The sequence below is a fragment of the Neofelis nebulosa genome, chromosome 17 (assembly GCF_028018385.1).
Source record: "Neofelis nebulosa isolate mNeoNeb1 chromosome 17, mNeoNeb1.pri, whole genome shotgun sequence".
Classification (NCBI taxonomy): domain Eukaryota; kingdom Metazoa; phylum Chordata; class Mammalia; order Carnivora; family Felidae; genus Neofelis; species Neofelis nebulosa.
This window is the reverse complement of record NC_080798.1, coordinates 13,255,783-13,274,975: the sequence shown is the minus strand read 5'-3', so window position 1 is coordinate 13,274,975 and position 19,193 is coordinate 13,255,783. Positions and strand designations below refer to the sequence as shown.

Below are 19,193 nucleotides of genomic sequence, written 5' to 3'. Positions count from 1 at the left end.
CAGCCTCTGCCCTGGTCCAGTGTGCCCTCCATGTCCCGCCCAAGGCCCTGCCCTCGGCCCCTCCTAGGACCAGCCACATGGTCACCCACCTTCTTTCCTAACCCTGGGTTGGGGTCTTACCTCCCCCTTCAGAGAGGGAGGGGACACAGTGGTCTCCAGCCTCTTTCCCAGGCTCTGGTTTGAGGGGGCTCCCCGCCTGGCCCCACTCTGAAAGTGCAATATGGCGCCCAGCCTCTCCTGCCCACCCACCCCTGTGCTGTGACCTGCGTGTTTGTTCGGCCATGTCTGCTCTTGTGCCAGCCCCAGTCCTGACACCCTCCCCACACAGGCCCCCTGGGGACAGGGAGCTCAGAGCAATAACCCCGCCCCCAGCCCCTGCCCAGGAGGGCCCCCTCCCCACAACCCCCAACAGCCACCTCCAGAGAGTTTACTACAAAAATAAAGAACGGAAAGGAGTGTGAGATGCGGGGGAGCCCAGTGTCATGGGTGACGGCGGGGGCTCAGGGGGTGGGAGGAGTGGCCTTGGGAGTCTCTGTTAAAGCACAGGAATCAATGAAGAACTGGAGAAGAAGGGGATGTCAGACAACCCAGGAGGGTCCAGAAGCCACTCCAGAGCCCCCACCCCACCCTCACACACACAGACCTCTCCTTAGGTAATATATATTAAAAAATAAACCTCCAATTCAGGGTATAAAAACAGAGCAAAGGCACTTGGGGGTGGGGGGATGGAGGGGTGGCCCAACCCCAGGCAATACAGAGCTGGCCCGGGGAATGGGAGGTCACTGTGGGTCCGCCCTGGAATGAAGCCCTGAGTCCCCCAAGCAGAAGGCAGGAGGGAGAGAAGGCCAAGGCCAATGGGAGGTTGGGGGGAGGCAGTGATCCCAGCTGGGCCCCCCCAGGCACGCCTGGCTCCCTCTCCTCAGGCCCTTGGGGTTGGAGATGCTGCGGCAGCTGTGCGGTGGGGGCGGGTGGCCCTCAGTCTTGCAGAAGGCCTGGGGGCTGGAGGAGAAGGGAAGCGGAGAGATGAAGACAGCAGCAGAGAAAAGGCGGGGAGATGGCGGGCAAAGAGGAGGGGACAGAAGAGCCCGAGAAGCAAAAACTGATGGCCAGGAGGTGGCACGGGGAGATGCAGCGAGACCAAGGGAGAGAGATGGACGGGGCTGTGGACAAGGGAGCCCTGAAATGCCCACTCTGGTCCCTCCCCTCTGGTTCCCCCACTCACCTGCCTGGGGCAGGGAGCCTCAGGTACAGCCAGGCTGGGGGACAGGGTTTTCCCCAAGCTGAGACAGGAGGAGTCGTAGGCGACAGAATTCCTCTTCCACCTCCTGGTTGGGGGGGGGAACGGGGGCAGAGAGGTCATCAATGAGTGAGGTCCCTCCACCGAGCCCCATCCTCTCCCCACTCTGACCCTCCCCCCAGGCCACCACCTCCAGCTGTTTAATGGTCTCCTCCAGGCTGAGCAGCTTCTCCTGAATGTCCTGGGTCTGGGTCTGTGTCGGGCTCGGGGGGCCGCCCCCCGGGACCCCATCCCCTTCACGGGGAGGCCCCGCCCCACTATCTTCCTCCGAGGGAAACAGGAGTTGCTTCAGGGACAGTACTGGCCAGGGACAAGAGGACAGAGTCAGAGGCAGGACTGGCAAAGAGGGGAGGTGGGGTGCAGAGGTGAGCCTGTGGCTGGAGCTGGGGCAGGGTGGGAGGGCATGGAAGATGGCGTCCTGGGAGAGGTTGAATTGAAAGGTCAAGGAAGGGACAGAGGCTGCAGAAGGAGGGGCTCGGCCCCCTGAGGGTGGCGGTACAGGCCTGGCATGCGGGCCCGGGCAGGAGGCGAGCTGGAAAGCCGGGCTGGCAGCAGGACGGGACAGGACGGCACAGGGCTACCTTTCTCAAGGGCCTTGGCCGCCAGCTGGCCTTCAGGGCCAGGTCTGCAGTAGGGCAGGAGGGTGCTGAAGATTCTCTCCATGCGGCCTGGGTGGGGGAGCAGGGAGGGTGCTCAGTTCCGGCCGGGTGTCCTCGGCAACCCTGCCCCCTTCCAGCACCCCCCGAAAAGGCTCACCGTCAGCTGGGGGCATCTCTCGGCTACCACAGTTGCCATTGTCCGAGCTGCTGAGCAGGGGTTCCCGGGTGCTGTGGGGAGGAAGTACTGGGTGACCCCACAGCCCTGGGGGGCAGCAGGGAGACAACAGCAGGAGGCAAGGAGGTTCAGAGACAAAGAGAAATTGAGGCTGGAAGATGGAGACAGAGGGACCTGGAGAGGAGCCAGATGGGCTGTGACGGGGTGGTGGGTGTGCATGCACGTGCACACACATGCACACACACACACAGGGCCAGAGCTCAGGTTCTGGGGCACAGAAAGAGGTCTCCCCCGGCTCCTCAGCCCTCCAATTTCCTCCCAGGCCCCTCACCTGCTTGGGCTGGGCCGGGGTTTGGGGCGAGAGGCAGGGGCAGGGACCTTCAAGGATCCAGCGGTCTCCGTGATGAGGGCACACCAGCTGGGGAGACAGGCCCCGGGGCAGTCAGAGCCCCCCAGACCCTGTGTCAGGGCCTCCCGCCGCCAGCCCTGCCCCTGGAGACCCGGGGCCTGGACCTCCTCTTCCACCCAAGCTTAGAACCCAGACCCCCTCACTTCTTCCGTTCCGACACGGTCTGGGCCACCAGCTCGTAGATCTGAGCCTCTTGGTCCCAGGTAAAAATGACATAGAAGGCTTTGTGATCTGCAGGAAGAGGGAGGGGGGTTTCGGAGCCAGGGTCACCCCACCTTGTGCCTCCCCTACGCCTGGGCAAGCCCCTGACTGCGGTGGCCTCGGACGCCCCAGCTCAGTCCGTCCCTCCCTCCCTCCCTCTCACTCCCCCTAATCCATCAGGCAGCCAGTCCCCAGTCTGGCTCTACACACAAACCCCCGGAGCCCCTGGTGCAGCTTCCCGGCAGCACACGTGCAAACCCCTCCTCACTGGGCTCCCGCCCCCACCGCTGCTCCCCCACCATCCCCAAGAAGCAGCCACGGTGTCTTTTCGAACGCCGGTCAGAGCTGGCTGCTCCTGTGCGGGCACGTGTAGCCCTAAGATCTACAACCCGGCCCGGCCCCCCGCCATGGCGAGCTGGGGGCCTCTCACACCGCCCCCTTCTCAACCTCCGCAGCGGCCTCCCAAGTGCTAGAACGTGCGTTCCCCAGCTCTCTAGAGGGTCACCTCCCGTTCCACGGGCGGGTGTGCCCGGGGCCGCCGGGCCAGGCCTCACCGGTGGCCACCTCGCGGGTCATGGCGGACGTGAGCCGCAGCACGGGCCGCAGCATGGTCTTGCCGTCGGGGGTGGGTGTCAGCGTCCGGCTGTGTGACTTGAGCAGCAGCCGCTCGTCCTGGCGCTGGAGCAGTAGCAGCAGGTCGTCCAGCAGGAGCACGTGGACCTCTGCAGGGCAAGGCCGGAGCTCAGCGGCCTCCCCGCTCTGAGTGCCCCGCCCCTGGGCCCCACTCGGCGCCAGCACCCACCTACAGCCTTGTCCTTCGTCACCCGCCACGTCAGCGGGCCCTCGTGGACCAGCTTCCTCTTGGTGATATCTAGGTTCTGGAGGCAGGAAGGAGTCATGGTCGATGCAGGCGAGGGCAGGGGAGGGTCGGGATGATTCACAGGGCCAGGGTCATAGTCGGGGATCATCAGGAGGGGCAACCAGCTGGGAATGAGGAGGGGTGCAGGGCGCAGGGCACAGGGGTGGCTCTCGCTCCCTGGGTGCATTATGGGAGACTCCCTGGGGCCAGAGGGTCAGGGCTGGCTGAGGGCAGGGGAAGGCAAGGGAGAGGAGAGGAGGGGAGGCCAGGGCGGGCAGAGCCACCTTGAACTCGTTCAGCATGGGGTCGCTGCTCTGCCGAAGGTGGGACAAATCCAGGCGCTTCTGATAATCCTTGAGCCGCTGGGGCAGGGAAGGGAGAGTCACGGGGACAACCCAAGGGCTGGGGCTGACCGACAGTGACCCCGAGGGGGACAAGCCAAGGGCTGGGCCCGACCTCCCAAGAAGTGGCCCCGGGGAGGACGAGACAAAGGCCGGGCCAACCTCTGCACACATTCGTCCCAGTGCCCTGGGCCCAGGGCCACACGCGGGCTCACCAGCAGGTCCTCCATGTCGCGCACAGCTTGGTTGACGTGGTGCAGAATTTCCCGGCAGCACTCAGCCGCCCGCTCCACTTTCTCCCGTTCGGCCAGCTCTTCTGTGGCAGAGGAGACACCGGCCCCGGTGAGCTCCAGCCCCGGAAGCTCAGGTCCCACAGCCACGCGGGAGATGGGAGAGCAGGGCCCGCGGTACCTGTGTTCTGCCCGATGCTCTGCAGGAGCAGGGGGTACTTGGTCAGGCGCTGCATCTCCGTGGGGATCATGTCCTTCAGCTGCAGGCGGCGGCACCGTGGGCGGCTCTCGGCCTCCTGAGGGGAGAGTAGCGTGGAGGCGGCTCACCTCGGGGACTGGGACACCAGCCCCCTCCGGGGCCCCGGGGTCCAGGCTTCCCCCTTACCTGCACAAAGGCGCAGAACCGAGGCTCCTTGCGCTGTTTGGCTTTGAGCTGCTCTAAGGCAAATGACTGGTGGCTGCAGAAGCGGGAGGAGATTTTCTGGAACCAGGAGCCTTCGGCACCATCAAACTATAGTGAGATTCAGGCCAGGGAGGGTGTCTCAGGTAGGATTGGAGAGAGCAGGGCCTCACGTGGGAATAGCGGTCTAGACAGGAGGACAGGGCCAGGGGCCCAGACCCCCGGGTCTTGATGGAAGGGAGGCTTGAGAGCTGGCCTCCTCGGGCCTGGATTCCAGGTCCCTGGCTGGGAGGAGGGGCTCCCAGGGGGGGCAGGGGCTGGGCACCCTCACCCGGGCCAGCAGTACATCTCCGATCTCCTCAATGAGGTAGCCACTATCCTGCCTCCGCTTCATCAGTTGATCGAGGAACTGGGCTGTGGAGCGCGGTGAGAAAAGGGGGTGCTCTGTCAGGGCCCTGTGAGGACCTCTGTCAGGGTGCAAGGTTGTATGCAGAGCCGGTCAGGAGACAGTGGTGGCTGGGCTGCGGGGTGTCTGCCTGATCCTTGGGGCCAACGGGCTGTCCCCCACCCCACCCCCACACTTACTGATGTGCCCCATGGAATGTGAGCTCTGGGGGTCTGGGGCTGTCCCCACTGCTAGAAAAGAAGCTGGCCGGGGTAGGGACTCAGGGAGACGTGCTAGGCTCCAGGTCTAGCCGCCAAGGCCTTGAAGGAGGGGGCCCACGGTGGGGCGCACTGTGGGGCCGCTGCCCTGCACTCACAATGCACCTCGATGAGCTCGTCCAGGCTGGGGAAGATGTACTGTAGCTCCTCCAGGGGGAAGAAGCCTCCTTCCGCCATGGGCTGGTAGAAGAGGTCGTGCAGCACCCGGAGCATGCGCACATGGGCCGCCTCGGTCACCAGCAGCTCTGGTGGGGGGCAAAGAACAGGCAGCATGGCTAGGGAGAGTGCAAACTACGGGGTGCAGTCTCAAGGGCAGGTTGGGAGAGGGGGACGAGGACGACTCTCTCTGGACAGTCATTTGCCCCTGAAATAGCCACTGAGGGTTCCTTAGCCCATCACTGCTTTTCCTCGGCCGCAGCAGCCAGCCAGGCTGTGGCCACGGCTCCCAGTTTGCCTGGCACCGATGCATTTCCCGGCACGTGGGATTTTCATTGCCAAAGCCAGGAAACTCCCAGGCAAACTGGGATGATACGGTCACACCACCACCAGCAAGCCTGCAGCTGTGTTTCGTGTCTAAAGGTCCAGTGAGTCTCTCAGCCTTGGTTTCTGGAACAACAACAACCCCTCAAACACACGCTGATAGCCTTGGATTCAGGGACCCCGCCCCCAGAGGGACCATATGCTTGGATTTCAGGGGCCCCAGGAGTTCCTGGAGACCGAATGTACAATTCCACATTATTCGTATTTTTCTGACTAGAGAAAGTGCTGTGCTGTCTGCTACGGTAGCCACTAGCCACGTACGGGCCTTCGAAATTTAATTAAAATGAGATGAAATACAAAATTCACTTCTCAGTTGTACTGGTCACATTTCAAGGGCTTAAGAGCCATTATGTGGCTGGTGGTAACCATGCTGGACAGCACAGATGTTGCGTGTTTTCATGATTCCGGAAAATGCTATCAGATGGCGTTGCTTTACGTTTGGATCACGTCCCTAGGAGGGTAACACAAAAAGGATTCACCTAACTGCCCTAAAAATTCCAAACGAGTACCCTTCTTACTAAGTAACTTGTAAATGAACTTCCAAACCAGAGCTTCCAAAAAGGTCTACTTTTGCCAAACCCCCCTCCGCACAATTTGAAATCACAGAAAAGAATCGAGACAGAAATGATACTCCCATCATCTCTCTGCCCAGAAGCAAGCACTGATATATTATCTTCTGAAACTTGCCCATTTCGCCCCTAAACGGTTAAGATCACAGTAATAACCGTCACATCGGAACGTTCTTACCCAGCCCCACACCCACGCTAAACATCACGTGAAACATCTCAGCTTCGTGACAGTCTTTTGGGGTAGGACCATTACTATCCGTGTTTCCCAAATAAGGAAGCAAGGATTTGCACTAGAAATACAACTTTCTGTACCATTTCCAGCTCCTGCCTGCACTGTCCCGCACTACCAAAAACTCTCTGCGGACGTCAGTTTGACAGGCTGACAGCCACAGTCCTGTTCCACGAGTGGCTGTTCTACAATTTACATAATGAATGGCCCTCAATGGGAACAGGCCAGCTTGCAGTCCGGCCTGTTGTCATTGATCCCCGGGGGGGGACATCTCCCCGCACCTGTCTCTTCGGCAGAACTGGGCTGTGTGGCTGGCCACAGGGGGTGCAGGGAGGGGTACTCACCGCTGATAACCTCCTGCCGCTTCACCTGGCTCTTGGGTAGGCTGTGCAGGGTGCCTGGGGGGACGAGCTCCCGCCAGCCAGGGGGCTCTTCTGGTTCCAGCTCTAGTCCAGACCGACCTGGGTCCCCTTCATCTCCAGGCTCAGGGCTGTGGGACGGAGGCCTTGTTAGGGCCCTGGCTTGGGGCATCCCAGGGAGAAGACCTCCATTCCTAGTGTCCAACCCCCCTCTGTGGCCTTGGCATTCAATGCCTCCAAAGTAGCCCATATGCCCCCAGATCTCTAGAAAGAAGAGTCCCACACCTTTCCTGTGACCTTGGTGACCTTAGCATCCAAAACCCAGGTCTCTGTCACTCTGGCAACAACCCCGCCCCCACCATCCTTCTGACTCTCCAGGCTGCCTCAGTGGATGGGGGGAGGAATGACCTACGTGGCTCGTCGGGCAGGGCCAAGCACGGCCGTGGCAGAGCTGGGGTCCATGTCCACGTCACTCCGGGAGCGGCCCCCACCCCGGCCCTTAGCCCCGAGGCTGCCCCGGGAAGGCCGGCGGCGGTCACTCACCCGCAGGCTCTCCGAGCGCCCCAGACGCCCCGATAGCCTGGACCCCGAGGCCAAGGACAGAGTCAGCCAGAGGCCAGTACAGAGACAGGGAGAGACCAAGACAGGGACAGAGATGGGGAGAGACCAAGACAGGGACAGACGGGGAGAGGCCAGGACAGGGACAGAGGTGGGGAAATACCAGGTCAGGGACAGACAGACCAGGACAGGGACAGACGGAGACGGGGGTAGGGGAGACCAGGACAGAGATTGAACATGCAACAGAAGAGAGGAGAGAGTCAGAAGGAGCAGTGGGACTTCGGGGTGCTGGGGCAGTGGGGGTGGTCAGGAGGGGTAGGGAGGGAAACCCAGTATGGAGCACAGGACTGACCCCTCCCTTCCCTGAGGCAGGGGGATGGTGGGGGCAGAGCTGGGAGTGAGGTGGGGAAGGGGATTTTAATACTTAGCTCTTCTGCTGGGAGAGTGATGTCCCCACCCACCCCTTGCAGGGTGAAGGGGAGGGGGTGGCCCATGGGGAGAGGGGAGGGGCTGGGAGAAGTGGGGGAGGGGCTAGCCCTCCCCCAACCCAGGGCCCAGGCACCCACCTCTTCCACTTTCTGGGGAGAGAGGGGCACAGGGTCAGAGGTGGACCCAAATGGAACCCGACTCACCTCCCCCACCCACCAAAGGGTCCCCAAAGCAGCGGCACAAGGACAGGCAGGGGGCAGAGCCTGCCCCCCAACTGTGAGGGGGACAGGGCCCCCAGGCATGGAGCACACAGGGTGGGGGATGGAGGACAGGGCACGGGGAGGCAGGAGCAAGGCGCTGGGCGGTGGCTGAGAAGAGGAGGGAAGGGCTGAAAACCTGAAGGGGCTTGGAGCGCAAGAAGAGGAAGTGGGAGGAGGAGATGAGGAAAGAGGAAGCCGGAGAAGGAACGAGAAGGCGGAAAATGGAAAAAAGGAGGAGCAGGGCAGAGTGGAGATGGTTCGGGGACAGCAGGTGCAGATGGCAGGGCGACCCGGCACACGGCACGCGCCTCCCCAGCCTGGAAAGCCCGGTCCTGCTCCCGGCAACCCCTCCCCCCCCGCACCCGGCCCCGGGCACCTCTCTGTCTCAGCACCCTCCTCCGTGTTCTCCGGGGGCACCACGGGCTCCAGGCTGGCCGGGCCCTGCGGGGGCGGGTCCCCCAGCTCTGGTGGGGCATCAACACCTGTGCGGGCAGCGGGGGAGAGCGAGGCTGGCTGCCAGGCCCTCGTGGCAAGACCCATGCTCCGGGGGGGCCTCCGTGACCCCCGGGGAATGGGGGATGGGGGCTAAAACTACCCAACGCCGGCCAGACACCAGAGGCTGCCCTGTGCTTCAGCGGGGGACGGACAGATGGAAATGGAAAGGCCTCTAAGAACACGGCTGTGGGCAGCTGGGGCCGGGCGGGCGGCAGGGGGGGGGGCGGGGGGGCGGAGGCGGTGAAGAAAACACTGAAGCAGAGGAGACCGGGTGCTCTGCATGATGCCTCCGCATCCATTCCCTCTCCCGAGCCTCAGCCAGGACTTACGGGAAGTGGTGGGGGGGGGGGGGTCCCATTTAGGAACGAGGAGCCTGAGTCGCAGACAGAGGAGTGACTCCCGAGATACAACACAACTAAGCCGCAGAGCCAGGATCTGAACCCAGGCCCAGCCAAGCAAGCTGTCTCAGATCCATGGGGGTGACCGAGAGTGTACTGAGAGGGTCCTGGGAAATGCCGCTGTGGGGGGGCTGACGGGAAACGTAGTCCAAACAGGTGGGAAACGCATCACCTGGAGAGCAGTGGGAGCCTGAGAGGAAAGCTGTGGAATGGGTGAACTGAGGGAAGGGGGTGGTTTTATTAACAAGACTGGTGACCAGGAACAGGGAGGGGCAGTCTCTCTGAGAGACCCAGGAAACTCACCTGGCTCCCGGTCAGGGCTGTCCCCAGACAGAGGGTGCAGAGAAACTCCAGGGATGTCCTGCCCGGCAGCTCCAGTGTTCCGGTCCCGGGAGGGCACCCCCAGGCCTCCCTTCCTTTCTGTAAGGCCTGGCTTCTCAGCTGGGGAAACATCCAGAAGAAAGTGGAAATGAGAGCCCAGTGACTCTAACCCACACAGCAGCCTGTGCTCCAGCTCCATCCTACCGCCCCCCACCCCCACCCCGAGGCCCCCAGCTAGCTTCAGGACCATTACCATCAGCCTCGACTTTGAGGTGTCGGAAATCTGGGGCTGAAATGAAAAGACGGGACCATGAGGCGGGGGCGGTGTGGGGGAAGTCAGGGAGGGCCGGGGCCAGCCACCTCACCCTGAGGCTCTCCCCGATTCCAGCGGGCAGCATCCAGGAAGATGCTCAGGCCTTTCTTCGTCTTGGTTGGCTCATCTGACCGCCGATTCCCTATCATCTAAGGGAAGGAGGAGAGTGGAGAGGGGGCTGTGCATTTCTGAGACCCCAACAAAGCTGAACCAGACCCCAGGAGGCCAGAGTCACGGGGCCCCCCAGGAGTCCCTGGGGAGAAAGGGCCAGGTTTGGGCGCTCAGGGAAGCACCTTTTTTCGGAAGAAATTCCTCCCTGACTTCTTGTCCCCGCTCTTGGTCCGCACCCCAAGGTGGCGCATGTACAGGCTGATGGCGTTGACCACAGCGGCACTGTGGGAAGGGGGTGGTGAGGGCCCCGACACGTGCACAGATGCGCACACGCCCATGGCCGCAGGGACACCGCTATCCCCAAGCCTTCCCCTCCACGTTCGCTCCCCACCCCAACCCCACAACAGCTTCCAAGTGAGTGTCTGAGGAAGGGGGAGAGGGCTCCGGAGGACAGGGCCAGGGATGCCATTCCATGCCCAGGCCCCCAGACCCCTGGTCCTCCTCCCTGGGTCCCAGGGGGCTAAATGCCTCTCCTGCTGTCCTCTCTGCTTCCATCACCTCTTTTCCTCATCAGTCGAGATGGTGTGTCTGTAAAAAAGAAGAAAGAAGTTTGTGATAAACTTGCTAGGCCTGGGTCCCTGCCTACCCGGCACAAATGCCTGGGTTGCTGTCCCCTTAGACGCTGGGACAGGAGAGAAAGAAGAGGCAGAGAGGGAGAGTGCCAAGGCTGAGGGGAAGGAGGATCACAGCAGGGAGGAGCGTCTCTTTCGAGGGCACCAAGGGCAGCCGGGAGCTGCAAGGACAGGACCCAAGCGCCAGGCCCACATGCAAGGCTGTGGAAAGACCTGGAAACTGGGAGGGTGCCCCAAAGCTGGGAAGAGAGGACACAAAACCAGACAACCAGACAGATTAAAATGCCAGGGCCAGGGGACCCAGAGCCCAAACGTTAAGGAACGAACCGTGAAGTTGCAGGGACCACCTCCCCCCCCCCCACCCCCCCCCCCCCCGCCAGGCTGGACAGGGCACGGGCCCCACTCACTGCATCTCTTCCAGGTGGGTCAGCAGCCGCTCGGCCAGGTGCCGCTCCCGGGCCTCAAAGCTGGCACGGTCCCGCCCCACCCAGGCCTCCAGCTGGGTCAGGTCGTGCTCCCAGGGCGTCATGCCCATGAGCCGCTTGGAGCGGAAGTCCTCCAGCAGCTGGCTGACGGTGGCCTGCTGGCTCTGCACCACCTCCTGCACAAACTGCCGCTGGAGGTCCTCGGAGAGGAGGTCGGGCCGTGTGCGGTCTGTGTAGGGACACAGGCAGGGGGCTGGAGGCCAGTTCCACCCACCCTTGGGCTGCAGTGACCAGGGGGAAGGGGAGGAGGAATCTCTACTGTCCCCGTGAGCAGAAAGGGTGGCCTCCCTCCCTGAGACTCCCCGGATACCCCAGCCCCCGGCTAGCAACCTCTCCCCCACCCACAGTCCCCTTTCCTCTCCTTACCAAGTTCAAAGGCGACAGTGGGAGGAACTGGCACCCGCAAAACCTGCTCGGGACAGAGAACAGAGAACGGAATGAAGGAGAGGACTGGGCAGTGGTGGGGTCACGGGACCGCAGCCCAGGAGCCCACTGGGAATGACGGTCTGAGGGGAGGGAGCGGCGGAGGGTGGGCCAGGGTGGCCCAGAGTCTCCCCAGGACCAAGGAATGGGGGGGGGGAGGGGCTGGGGTCCCCCGAAGGTGTTTCTCACCGCGGTCTTTTCCAGGAAGCTGTGGCAGAAGTCGAGGAAGGCCTTTCTGGCCTCCTTAGGGCCCAGTGAACCCAGCATGTCCGCGTGCAGGCAGCAGAGCTGGGGAGACAGACTGTCACTCGTCTTCTTCCCCCTCCCCAAACCATATTCTCCCTCAAAAAGCCTGGGGCTCAAACCTTCTGCTAGTGCTCCCTGATTTCCATCATTCCACACCCCCCCCCACCACCACCCGGCCACCCAGGCCCTTGCCTCTCTTGGCCTCCCTGGGGCCACCAAGAGCATTTGCTAATTTTCTGTCCCGTGAAATGGCTCTCTCCGATTCTGTCTCCTGGCGTCACCTGCTACACTAAGACAGCTAGGGGCGCGTACCGGATGCTGCTCTAAACCCTTTAACCACGTTAACCTGGTCAACGTTATCCCATTTTACAGATAAGAAAACTGAGCTGAAGAAGCTTGCTCAAGGTCACACAGCTAGTAAGTGGCAAAGTTGGGATCAGAATCCAGGCAGCCTATTCCACTACACCCCACTGCCTAGGAACACCGTGAGCAGGGCGCCCGGGGGCTTAGTCAGTTAAGCATCCGGCTCTTGATTTCAGCTCAGGTCATGATCCTCAGAGTCGTGAAATTAAGCCCAGAGCTGGGCTCCGTGAGCTGGGTGTGGAGCACGCTTGAGATTCTCTCCCTCTCACTCTGCCCCTCCCCCTGCTCTGCTGGTGGGTGCTCTTGCTCTAAAAAAAAAAAGCCACAATACCACGAGAGACTTGAGGATGCGTGTGTGCGTGTGTGTGAGGTTCTGACTCGTCTGTGCCCCAGACAAGGCCCAGTGCACAGTGGGGGCTGAGTAAATAAACAGGTGGACAAGTGGGCTCTCTCATTCATCTACTGCTCTTTTCCTGAGGCTGGCTGTGTGTCAGCCCCATGCTGGGTGATGCTGGCAGGGCACTGGAAACTCCAACCCGGCTCCTGGGGTCTCTCGTCCGGTAAGGGACATGGTCTCTGCGCTAAGGACTTGCCCCAGCAGGGGCAAGAATCTATTTCTCTGCTGTAACCATTTCCAACAAATCTGCATCTGCACACCCCCAAACTCCAGGAGAGGCCAACAGGAAGCAGCCCACGGGACCGCAACTCTTTCTTGGCCGCTTTCCCAGCTGATGAGGTGAGGGAGCAGCAGGAGGACAGATTCCAAATGCTGGGGTGCGGGGAACGGGGACATCTGGGTCACCTCAGCCAAGCCCCCGGCCCTCGCCAGGCCTTAGTTTCCACATCTGTAAAAGGCCATGGCAGTCAGCACCACCCTGGGCTAAGTTCCAAGAGCTCAGGTTCTAGAAACCTCAGGTTCAGTAGGGGGACCCCCTCGCCCGGAGGGCCAGAGACTCCATTCACAGGCAAGGGGCAGCTACTTTTCTGGAGAGAAGGCACCTTCCCGATTCCTGCCGATCTCGGAAGCCACAGGATCAGTCAATGCGCCCTCCCTTCTGCATCCCCCAGGCATCCTGCCCTGGCATTTCTATCAATCTCTGGTTTCTGGAGGGACCTACTATGCATTTCCAGTGCAGTCCAGTGCTCTAGGCTACCCCCTAACTGCAGCCTGTGCTGGGTTGCCCTGGGTCATCTTGGGAGGAGATCCTTGCCTGGAACCCCCACCAGCCCGAGCAGTGGCCTCTTCCTTTCTAAATCACCCACTGGGTTCTCTGGACTCTGCATGTTTCCGGACGGCATGGCTCTCTGGGCATCCACCACTGCCCAGGTAATTTCTGTCTGATATCTGTGGATCATCAACTGCATTCTCTCTGCCTTGTGGGCTGCTTGTGGTGGCTTCTTATTTCTGGACGGGGACCTCCTGTGCCACCTGGACCTGGGAAGGCTAGTGGCTTTCTCCCGTGCACCAGCCCTGAATGACCGGTGGCACCTGCCGAGGCCACAGAGGGGGATCCACTTGCAGGGTCAGTGGGAAAGGTCGCTGTCACTGCCACGGGCTGGGAAGGCAGGGGTGGGGCACGGTCTCTGCCAGCTTCAGGATTCCCTGCTGCCCTCCGGGTGCCCCTGCTGGGTGTACTCTCCCGCCTGCACCTGCTGCTCACGGAGACGGACACGGGGCACCGGCAATCTTGTCGGGATCATGCGGCTAGTTCTCTGGCTCTCTGTTTCTAGATCTTGTGCTGTGTATTCTGGATCTGTTTTCCAAACCCTCCCAGCTCATCTTCACTAGTCCATCTCTCTGAGCGCTGTGGCCTGTCCCGGCCCCACCCCTCCCTCTGCCCACCCGGCCTTGCCCTCACCAGGGGTCCCGGCTCAAACTGCAGGGCGACGTGCTGCAAGAAGGCCATGAGGTGGGCAGGCCGCCGCTTCACCTGCTCCAGACTCTGGAACTGGCTGTTTTGCTCCTCTGCATTCTGAGGGTGGGGATGGGGGTGAGACGGCGGGGAGAAGGGGAGCCTTGGGCTTGACCCGTCCCCCACCCACACCACCACGGGCAGTGGTGTCTACGTTGTAAGGGTGGTGGCCAGCGCTGGTGTCGGGGACAGGGGATGAGATCTAATGTTATGCATGTGGGTGACAAGGACAGGCATTAGGAGACAGAGTAGGGGTCTGTGCCGCAATTAAGGAAGACGGTGACAAAAACCAGGGTGAGAGTAAAAAGGGTGAAAGTCTGTGCTCTAATGGGGCATCAGGGATGGGGTAGCAGGGGACGGCAAAGTGGTACCCAGAAGATTAGAGAAAGAGGGGCGAGCGGCGAGAGGAGGCAGGGGGCAGCATCCAACGATGGACCTAAGGAGGGAGGGGACCCTGAAGATGGGACTTGAGGGCTGGGGCCTAGGGAGACTGGGACAGAAGCTTTTCCACCCCTCACCGTCTCCAGCTCATTCTCAAAATCTTCGTCTTCAGCCCCGATGATGCTAACTGGCACCAGGCCAGGCCGCGGTGGTCCCGGGGCCTGTGGAAGAGGGATGGCTTCAGCTCACAGTGCTCCTCACTTCAGTCCCCCAGTCCTCTCACCCCAGGCTCTCTCCACTCACCAGCCCGCGGGCAATGTCGTCTGCCTCCATGGGCTCCACAGGGCTGAGGAAGAGGAGGGGCCACGGTTAGGGGGGGGCAGGAGGCAGCGGCACAGGCACAGGGCGGTTACTCACAGATTCCTGGCCCAGGTGTGAAGGTGAGTAAACAGCACCCCCCCACCAATCCCGGCCTCCGCAGCTCAATGGGGCCTCTGTGTGGCGACAAAGAGCCCTTCAGAGGCCAGCCAGGGCGGGGAGCCCAAGGACAGGGAGCCTTGGAATGGGGGGAGAGATGGGGGCCCAGGAGCCTGGGTCCATGAGAGAGCTGTGGACATGAGAGCCTGTAATTTGGGGTCCCTAATGGAGGAGGGGCCGGGGGGCCTGGACTCCTGGGTCTGAGGGAGGAGGGGGCTACAGGCTGGGTCCTAGGGAGGCAGGGCCTGGAGCCAAGCAGAGTTGGGAAGGTTGAAAGGGAGGTAGAAGGGAGATAACTGGGGTGTGGGGGGCTCTCCTCCATCTGACAGGCTTGGGGCAGGATGTTGCCTCTGAACCCACCAGCCCCACTTCCTGTGACAGGAAACCTAATGGCAGATCCCCCAACCCCCAACTCGCTCTACATTAGAAAACAAAACTGAACCTCCTTCCCCAAACCCAGCAGTTTCTTTCCCTCAGGGACCCGGTATCTTCCCCAGCTTCCAATCCCAAAAAACAAGGGACAGTCCTCAGCCAGTCCATCCCCAAGGGGTGTCGGTCTCCCTCACCCTGCATCAGTCTGTCTGGTCGGCCCTCCTGCCCCAGCCAGCTCTCCCTGGCTGTCTGTCCTGCGAATGTGCCTCAGGTCTTTGCCTCTCTTCTCCCTGTCTCCCTTTCCTCCCTCCCTTCCGGCCCGTCTCACTTCCCCACCATCTCTGCCTCCCTTCCGAGTCAGCCACCTCCCCCTAACACTGCTTCTGCTGCTCCCTGCCTGTCCCCTGTGTCTCTGCCCGTCTTCCCACGTCTGGCTCTGCAGCCACCTCTCCAAGTCCTCCGAGTCACTGTGTCAGATGCTGTCTCTCATCTCTCTCTCTCCCATCTCTTGCTGTCTCTCCCATCTTGTCTCCCTTAGAGTCTCCACTTCCCCCTGTGCCTTCCCACCGCCATCTTCTGTGTCCTTAATTAGGCTGACTAATGCCACTCGAGCCCGTGTCAGGCGGGAAGGAGCTGTGGAAACAGGGTGGGGTGGACCAGCAGGGCTGGGGGGGGGGGCCTCTCCCAAAGCTATTTATAACCCCGGTCGCCTCAGACCCAGCCTTCTCCCTCCTCCACAGGCCTCCTCCCTGGCACTCAATAAACGGTGGCTATGATTTTGATTAGGCTCATCAGACAGCGACGCTTTCTGGAGTCTTCAAGTGCTGTCCTGTGGGTTCCCCAGGGCATGCATCGTTTTTATTCTTTTCCATAGAGTGTATCTGTCCAACTTCAAGTTTGGGTTAACTTAAGATTTGAGCACCGTTTAAACTTCACTTAAATAAATTTGTAAACCAAGGCAAAAAGAAAAAAAAAAAAGTAGTGCTTATTTATGACAAAAGCTAAACTTACCTAGCACTTACAGTGTGCTAGGCATCGCTCTCAGTGCTTCTCACATACGAACTCAACGCTCACAACCACAAGCACCCCATGCGATTAGTATTCCCGTTCGAGATGGAAAACCTTCACCAGGCCACCAGCTGCAACTTCTGGGCTGGAAAACATGACCACGCACATGGAACGTCCGTGCTCATCCCACTTGGGGGGGAGGGGCGGGGCGGGGGAAGGTTCAACAGAGGCAGGGAGGTTCCAAAAGGGCAAAGGAAAGGACCCACATTATGTGAGCAAATGCTCAGTGCCAGGCAGACCCGGAATCATGCACTAGATGCTCGTGACCTGCTTCATTCCTCATCACGCTAATACGAAATAATAGCTAACACCTGGTCTGCGCTTAAGGGCCACTGAGTATGTGCCAGGTACAACGTAACTGTTTTATAGGTATTAACTCATTGAATCCTCTAAATGAACCCTGGAGTTCAGTTTTATAACTATCCCCCTTTTACAGAAGAGGAAACTGAGGCACAGCTCATAAGGGACAGCGCCAGGATTCAGACCCACGTAGTCTGGCTCCAGAGTTTATGCATTTATCAGAATGTGCTGCTTCAGAGCATGGGGAAACCCCACCCCAACCTTAAGAAACTAAAATCTGAACCGAAGCTGAGACCTATAGGGTCTCTTTATGGTGTCTGGGGAAGTCAGAGGTATGTGGGCACTGTGACCTGGGCAGGAGTGCAGGCTGCTGCTGAGGCTGCTTCACAGGGACTTAGGGCTCAGAGAGGATGCTGGCAGGGAAGGTGAGGGGTTGGCTGCTTAGGAGATACAGGGTGAGGGGCTGCCACAAAGGGCAATTATAGGTTGAAGCCGTCAGATGGATCTCTAGGCAACTGACAAGGCCTAAGGTCCAGCAGAGGGGACGCAGTGTGCATGGGACTGGGGGTGGTGCTGGCTGGGGAAGGTTTAGAAGGTTCTTAGAGATAAGGGTCCTAAAGCAAAGCAGACACGGGTCGGGGACTACATGGGCGCCTGGATTCTGTGCAAGGTTTGGGGTCTATAAGACATTGCATGGATGACCCTGGTCTCCAAGAACCTCTGGGAGGGAGCCTTTAAGAACCTAAAATAGAGTATTCAAATTAAGTCCATGAAGGGCCCTTGGAATGTATAAGGCCCCAGATTCTATTTGACACATGGTGGGTCTACACGGATCTGGGGATCACACAGAATCATGATTCCATATGTAAAATAGCCAGTTCCTGGGACCTATGTAAGGTAAAAAGGGAACCAGGATTCTATAGGAGCCTGTGGTAGTCCCAAGACCTAGGATCTACAGGGCCCAGGATTCTAGGAGGTACTAATGACTGATCTATTAAGAAGCCTGCCTCTATTAAGAAGCCGAGTTTCCATGGGGGGCTAGCAGAAAGCTGGTGAGCCTGTAGGGCCTTGTAATTTATATGGAACGTGGCGGATCCATAACAGCCCCAAATCCTATGTGGGACGTGGCGGGTCTATACGGGCCCCAAATCCTACAGGGGACGTGGCGGTTTGCACGGCCAGGGATGCTGGGGCGGACCTGCGGAGTCAGGGTTTGACGCCTGACAGGGGCCGCGTCCCTCACCTGCTCCTGGTCGTTGGAGTATCCACCGCAGCCGCCAGAACCGAAGTCTCGGCGCGCCGGTCCCCCACCCCCAACTCCGAGTCGCTCTAGCTGTCCCCAAATCTACCTTTGCTTCCAGCTCCACTCCTCCCGCCAGCCACTCTAGCCCAGCTCCTGCCAGGCTACTGTCCAGGCGACTCTACTCCTCCCGCCGGCCGCTCTAGCTCTTCACTGCGCCACGCTGGCCAGACAGGGCCGCTCTGGCCTGCCTTGGAGGACTGGCGTTTCCGTATCTCGACTGCTCCTGTCACTCTACCCTGCCCCGCCCCCAGGCCGACTAGAAAGTGGTTCCAGCCCCCTGGCCAAGGCTCAATTCGAGGGCTCCGAGTCACCCGTGGCCCTTAGTCTCCGGACTGGGCTCCCCACCCTATCTTGCCTTCCTAACTCCGGAACCAGCTGAATTCCCAAGGTGTACGTTAATTTTTCCCTGCATCCCCCACTCCCCACCCCCCGCCCCGGCCGCACGCTTTCTGCTGGGGCTGTAATGCAAAAATCGTGTGTTCCAGCGAACCTTTCCCGCAGATACCTTTCCAGTGTAACCTGGAAAAAGTAATTACCTCTTTCCGAGCCTCAGTCTTCCCACCTGTACAATGGGGGGAAGGTCTCTAGCTCTGTCCCCTACAACCCATGTCTCAGGGTATATAACCAATGGCCCAAAAAAAGAGCTTTCCAAAACTGCTTTCAAACGGCGCTCTGCAACTTTCAGCTTCACCGCGGCCTACGGCGTGGTTACGGACGTTTTTCTTTTTAAGTGGCCCTAAAGCATGTGGAGTCGGAGGAAGGTGCTTGAAACACCTGCACGTTCAAATCCCAACTCCACTCGGTCTCACGGTGTGTGTACCCTGGGATGAGTCGGTTCCGCTCCCCGAGCCTCAGTTTCCCCAGCAGTACAATGGGAGTGGTCATCCGTCCTCGGCTACACAATTGGGAGGCCCTGACCCTGGCCTCGCACCCCTCACCCCCACTTACTGGGCATTCGGCAGGCATGAGCTCTCTCTCCTCTTTGCCCCTTTGACAGATGGGAAAACTGAGGCCCGGGGAGGGGCGGCCGCTGGCTCTGTGGGGCGCAGCGAAGGCCCCTCCACTGCCGGCAGCGCCCCGGCCCCCTCCCTCCTCCTCCCCACTTCCCCCGGCAGCCGAGGGGCGGGAGGCCGGGCGGGGCCAGGGACGGTGTACCTGGTGTCCGCGCGGGGAGGCGACCGGCGGGGCGCCCGAGGTCGGGCTCGGCGATCCCGGGCCCTGTGTCCCGGCTCCCGCTTCCTGACTCTGGCGGGGCAGGAAGTTGGGGCGTTTTTCCGGAGGCCCCCGCCCCGCCGCCCCTCCCCGCTTCCTGCCCGCGCCCCGCGCCCGCCCGGCACCTCCGCTTCCTTCCCCTTCTTGCCGCTCGCCCGGCCCCTCCTTCCCCCCCTCGGCAGGGGACCCGTGGGCCCCAACCCCGCCCCGGCCCCGCCCGGCCCCTCCCGGCTTTGTCCGTCTGTCCATCCGCAGGGCGTCG

At 60.9% G+C, this 19,193-nt stretch overlaps 1 protein-coding gene across 8 annotated transcripts; it reads right to left on the bottom strand.

Moving 5' to 3' along the window:
* Window positions 1-646: 646 nt before the first annotated feature.
* On the bottom strand, window positions 647-19,149 carry ARHGEF1 (Rho guanine nucleotide exchange factor 1). Of its 8 annotated transcripts, none has more exons than XM_058706986.1 (32): window positions 18,875-19,021; window positions 16,071-16,201; window positions 14,503-14,545; window positions 14,337-14,420; window positions 13,765-13,878; window positions 11,486-11,584; window positions 11,240-11,282; window positions 10,796-11,042; window positions 10,315-10,344; window positions 9,939-10,038; window positions 9,698-9,794; window positions 9,586-9,621; window positions 9,315-9,452; window positions 8,495-8,600; window positions 7,996-8,007; window positions 7,284-7,451; window positions 6,857-7,002; window positions 5,273-5,419; window positions 4,843-4,925; window positions 4,497-4,622; window positions 4,293-4,407; window positions 4,097-4,197; window positions 3,825-3,902; window positions 3,484-3,559; window positions 3,236-3,403; window positions 2,624-2,711; window positions 2,403-2,489; window positions 2,054-2,124; window positions 1,879-1,965; window positions 1,428-1,597; window positions 1,223-1,325; window positions 647-999 (listed from the first exon to the last, which is right to left on the bottom strand). In XM_058706986.1, exons 2-31 carry the CDS (start codon window positions 16,082-16,084, stop codon window positions 1,242-1,244), a joined length of 2,958 nt encoding a protein of 985 aa, XP_058562969.1. In that variant the 5' UTR covers window positions 16,085-16,201; window positions 18,875-19,021; the 3' UTR covers window positions 647-999; window positions 1,223-1,241. The 8 variants fall into 8 exon arrangements, with proteins under 8 accessions (XP_058562969.1, XP_058562970.1, XP_058562973.1 ...); XM_058706987.1 differs by lacking the exon at window positions 18,875-19,021 and adding an exon at window positions 17,660-18,036; XM_058706990.1 differs by lacking the exon at window positions 16,071-16,201 and having other exon boundaries at window positions 18,875-19,149.
* Window positions 19,150-19,193: the final 44 nt, after the last annotated feature.

What these genes read in the sequence shown, in the direction of transcription:
- ARHGEF1 (XM_058706986.1), bottom strand. An exon ending in CCTCAAAGTCGAGGCTGATG is followed by an intron (nt 9,453 to 9,585) that starts GTAATGGTCCTG and finishes ATGTTTCCCCAG; the next exon opens with CTGAGAAGCCAGGCCTTACA. An exon ending in GCGGCAGGAGGTTATCAGCG is followed by an intron (nt 5,420 to 6,856) that starts GTGAGTACCCCT and finishes GCCCCCCACCAG; the next exon opens with AGCTGCTGGTGACCGAGGCG.